General features: G+C 41.5%; 1 protein-coding gene across 1 annotated transcript; it reads left to right on the top strand.

Moving 5' to 3' along the window:
- The first annotated feature begins 359 nt into the window (after nucleotides 1–359).
- On the top strand, nucleotides 360–1,697 carry LOC138403078 (uncharacterized). The gene is made up of 2 exons (XM_069502115.1): nucleotides 360–882; nucleotides 1,426–1,697. The coding sequence occupies exons 1-2, from the start codon at nucleotides 369–371 to the stop codon at nucleotides 1,614–1,616; spliced, it is 705 nt and encodes a 234-aa protein (XP_069358216.1). The 5' UTR covers nucleotides 360–368; the 3' UTR covers nucleotides 1,617–1,697.
- Nucleotides 1,698–5,050: the final 3,353 nt, after the last annotated feature.

The raw sequence follows: 5,050 nt of genomic DNA on the forward strand, positions 1-5,050 counted from the left end.
TACCATTGGTTATGCAGATGATCTCACCATCCTAATCAGTGGCAAGCTAGAAAACACATTATACGAAGTCATGCAACGAGCTTTGCGCTTAATAGAAAGATGGTGCAATGAAAACGAACTTACAGTAAATCCGAAGAAAACAGAGATGATACTGTTTACCAACAAAAGGAAAATTGAACTAACCAAACCACCAACTTTGTTTAACACAAGCCTTGAACTGTCCGCAGAGGTAAAATATCTCGGTGTGACACTGGACAGCAAACTCAGCTGGAAAAGGCATACAGAAGATAAAACCAAAAAGTCACTAGCAATACTAAACCAATGCAAACGCATGCTAGGGAAAAAAATGGGGACTAAAACCAAAGATAATGAAATGGTTATACCTATCGGTAGTAAGATGTTCACTAACATATGCTGCACTTATATGGTGGCCAAGAACTCTCCTTACTACCGCCCAGCAAGAACTACAGAAATTTCAACGACAAGCATGCCTCGCCATTACCGGCTGCATGAGTACCACACCAACAGCAGCGTTAGAAGTCATATTGGGCATTCCGCCCCTACACATACACATCAAAGAAGAAGCAACACTCGCAGCCCTGAGACTGAAAACCTCAGGGCATTGGAAAGAACAAAACACAATGCACACTAAAATTCTAGGGCAAAACATAAACAAAGAACCACGTTTGCAGTGGAAATGCGACAGAACCGAAAAACAACACATACTAGACAAAAACTACAAGATAAACTCAGAGAAGAACTTAGATCCGAAGCCAGCACAAGACACAATAGAAGTGTACACCGACGGATCCAAAACGAAAACGGGCACAGGAGCTGGAGCCTACTGCCAAGAACTAAACATGAGAATAAGTCACGCACTCGGTAAGGACAACTCTGTCTTCCAAGCAGAGTGTGTGGGCATTATGACCGCGGCTATAGCCGTGGCCAATCGACAGGTAACAAACTTTAAAATTAACATTAACTCAGATAGCCAAGCTGCTCTTAAAGCCTTGGCTAGATTCTCGACGACCTCACAACTCATACAAGACTGCCACAAGACTCTGGAAACACTCGCCATGTCAAACGACATCACCCTAAGGTGGGTCAAAGGACATGATGGAGACCAGGGAAACGAGGCGGCCGACGCACTAGCACGAAAGGCTACGACATTGAAGGTGATCGGGCCAGAACCTATTGTTCCCATACCCTTCAGTGAGTATAAAACCTGGTTGCATGAACTAACACTAAAAGAGCATTCCCAACTATGGGCAAACACAACAGACTGCAGGCAAGCCAAAGAGGCTTTCCCCAACATAGACAAACGGCAAACTAACAAACTACTCCGCCTGGACAGAGGTAAACTTAGGAAGGTGGTGGGACTTATAACAGGGCATAGCCCACTAAACAAACACCTTTTCGTTATAGGTGTTACCGACAGTCCTTTGTGCAGGGCTTGCATGGAGGTCGACGAAACACCGACGCACGTGGTCCTAGAGTGCACGGGCGTAGCAGAACAACGCGAACGCCATTTGGGTTCCCCGACCTCATTCCATGAAGCCCTCGGCAACCTGGGCGGTCTACTCGGCTTCTGGAGTGAGCTTGGATGGCTGGAGTGAAGACTTCAGCGGGGAGGGGCAATGCACGCACAACAGACGGAAACGTTTAAGTGCGGAAACCAGCCCAGAGCGAAGAAAGAAAGAAGAAACCTACATACCTACCACAATATTTGTACGCCGCTACGGCTAATGTGTTGAACTTTTTTATAATAATGACCATCTTTCGTAACACACATTAAGCAAATAAAGATTTTTTCCTTCTTCTTCTTCTTCTTCTTCAGATTTAAGGGAAATAGACCTAAAAAAGAAAAAACAAATAAAATTAAATCTGGTTTATTTTATATTATTATTCATTTATTATATTTTATCAACCTCACAACAAATTGCTCTGAGTTATATAAATACTCTTACTCGGTATTTTACGTTTTGACAGTTCATTAATTTTCGTTCTGATTGAAATATACTTTTAATTTGGGTTTAATTGAGCATTAATTAACATACATCAAAAATACAGAATAATTTCTGTAATTAAGATATAGAGACTACTAAAATACGCTTTCCATAAATATAATCTGAAACCCACGTTCCTTCGGAAATCCCGGATTGTCGCACACAAAGTGTACACTTTGCATGTTTGAAAAACTACTGAAAACAAACTGACCAATGAAGCTATTGACCTACCCCCAACTTGGTAGGTACATTATATATTATGTTACATAATGAAGCTGCAGGCTAAGCGAGCGGACAGATGAGCGGGCGAGGTGATATATTATAGAGGTCGTGCCGCTTGCGGTGACGAGGTCAGACGGGAGTCAGGAATGTGCGGGCTAACCGTCTATTTACTTACGACTACGCGATGACCACGATTTGGTCCGTGTTAGTTTCGGGCTTTAAAAATCCCTAACGTGGGAACTCTTTGGTTTTCTGAAACAAAAAGTACCCTATATCCGTCTCTGGGATACAAGATATCCCTTTCTGTATCAAATAGATGATGATAACGATCTCTTCAGTGAGGATTTAAGTTTTGTAACAGTTCTGTAGGAGCTCTTTCAATTACTCTAAAATTATTTTTTGCTTATGATATATTTAATTAAAGGCGCATTGTTAGTTTTGTCTCAATGCTGTATGGATGAAGGCACGGGGAAAAGTTAGCAATCTTGGCGACGACGTTGGCAACGTTGACGAGATCTCATGCTCTACTGATCGTGTGACGGCTACCCTCTATCTCTATACTCATTAGACCTACGTGAATAAGTGTAATTAAATCTTGTGCTAGGTTTGTGATTAACTCGAGAGCCGGTGAGATGTAGGTCGTCCTCCGACAGTGAGGCGGGCCACGGCTAACTCCGACCGAGCGCCGCCGCGCCGGGCCACGAGCCGGACTAATGTGCGGGGTATAAACAACAGGCACAACCCATGGAGATAAATGAACTGGATGTGTTGCTGGGGTGAGAGGGTGAGAGGGAGAGAGGGAGAGGAGGGCAAATAGCTGAAAATATCGGCATATTGTTTGAGCTTCTTTAGAAATTAGTCCGCGTGAATTGAGGTTTTTAAAAATCCCGTGCGAATTTTAATTTTTCAGATTGAAAAGTAGCCTAAGCTACTTTCCAGATGTTTATCTTTAAGCATACAAAACAATGACGTCGATCCATTGCTCCGTTGTGGTGTGACAAGGATAATCTGGAATAATTCTGTTTTTCCGTCTAACTAAGATATATTCTGGTGTAAAAGTAGCTTATCCTACTCCGGAATGGCTATGGTTTCACGAAACTTCATCAGGATCGGTTCAGTACTGGTGAAAAGGTCTTAAATCTACTTTCGCATTTATTATAGAAATTATCTAAATCCCGCGCAAGCGCAGCGGGGTACGAAGGAGGTAGGACTGAATGAACCTCCGTAATGATATGAAGCTAGCGGGAATTACGGAGTGTAATTAAGTGATTTTGGCTTAATTTAAATTGCGCGCGCCGCTCGCCCCGGGCAGGGACACACACACACACACACACACACACAACCTCACAACATATAATATGTAGAGGAGGATCTTCCTGGCTTTAACGAAACTTCGTTTAAACATTCTGTGTTATTCCAGTCTTTTTGCTTACAGGCTGTAAGCGAAAAGTTAGCTTGGAATCATTGCATTGTAAATGAAAAAGTGAGTTTGTTAGTTGGTTTGTTCTTCAATCACACTGCGACGGAGCGATAAGTCAGCCTGTTTTTGCATGGATACCTATAGTTAAAGACCTGGAGAGTGGTTTTTAAACACCGAGGAAACAGGAAACTCTTTGATTTTGTGGGATAAAAAGTAGCCTATGTCACTCTCCACGTCTTTACCCACCCATGCAAAAAATCACGTCGATCCGTTGCTCCGTTGCAACGTGATTGAAGGACAAACCAACAAACAAACACACTGTCGCATTTATAATAGGGGTAGTGATAATGGGTAGTAATAATATTATGGGTAGTGATTTTATATATGGGGTATACAATGATTTCTCTATTTTGTCCTACATCTCTACAGATCCAACTCAAACTCCGTCCTTTGTGCATCCGTCGATATTCCCATAGCCTTCCTCCATCCAATACAAACGGGAACTCCTCACTATAATGAGAAACTTTATTGATTCCATCGATATAGTTTAATTAGAGGGCGAGGGGTGCCGGCCGCGGCCGTGGTCGGGGAGCGAGAGCGAGAGCGAGGGGTATGGTTGCTAATTTCAAATCATTTTCATTTGGTGAAATTATTAATGTTTCTTCACAGCGATTTTTCATAGACAGTGATTTTTCAATTTTCGCACTTACAATCGGACATTATTATTACATGTTACTTTCGTTATAAAATGTGTATATTTGTTCATAGAAGTAATCTAAATAAATAATAGTGCACGCGCACGTGGACAGCTTCTAAATTCCAAATTAACCCGCATACAGTTTATGAATTACACCAAATAGGAAAAGCTAATAAATTGACTGGCTGACTGAATGATCTATCACTGCACAACTCAAACTGCTGGGCGGATTGGGCTGAAATTTGGCATGCAGATAGCTTTCATGACGTAGACATCCGTTATGAAAATGTTCTTAAAAATTCAACCCCTAGGGAGTAAAATAGGGATTTGAAATTTGTGTAGGCAGATGAAATCATGAGCATATATTAGATTTCTATAATTACCTATCACTTTAACTTACAATCGTTTGCTACAAATTGAATTATAGGCATTGTGATCAAGATCAGCCTTTACCTGATATTGTGATCAAGATCAGTCCTTACCTGATATTGTGATCAAGATCAGTCCTTACCTGATATTTCGTAGGGTGGTTATGAATTTTCACAGAAAAAGAATTTTCACACTTATAGCTGCGTAAATTCGCTTTTTGTGATTGAACTAGGTAGATGTTGTCCCTTTTTAACAGGAAGCGATGCGAGTGTTCTTGCTCGCGTGCTCTTTAGCTCGGATCAATGATTATACGCTCGCAAACTTCAAATAATAAAG

This window comes from Maniola hyperantus, chromosome 2, assembly GCF_902806685.2.
Source record: "Maniola hyperantus chromosome 2, iAphHyp1.2, whole genome shotgun sequence".
Lineage (NCBI taxonomy): Eukaryota > Metazoa > Arthropoda > Insecta > Lepidoptera > Nymphalidae > Maniola > Maniola hyperantus.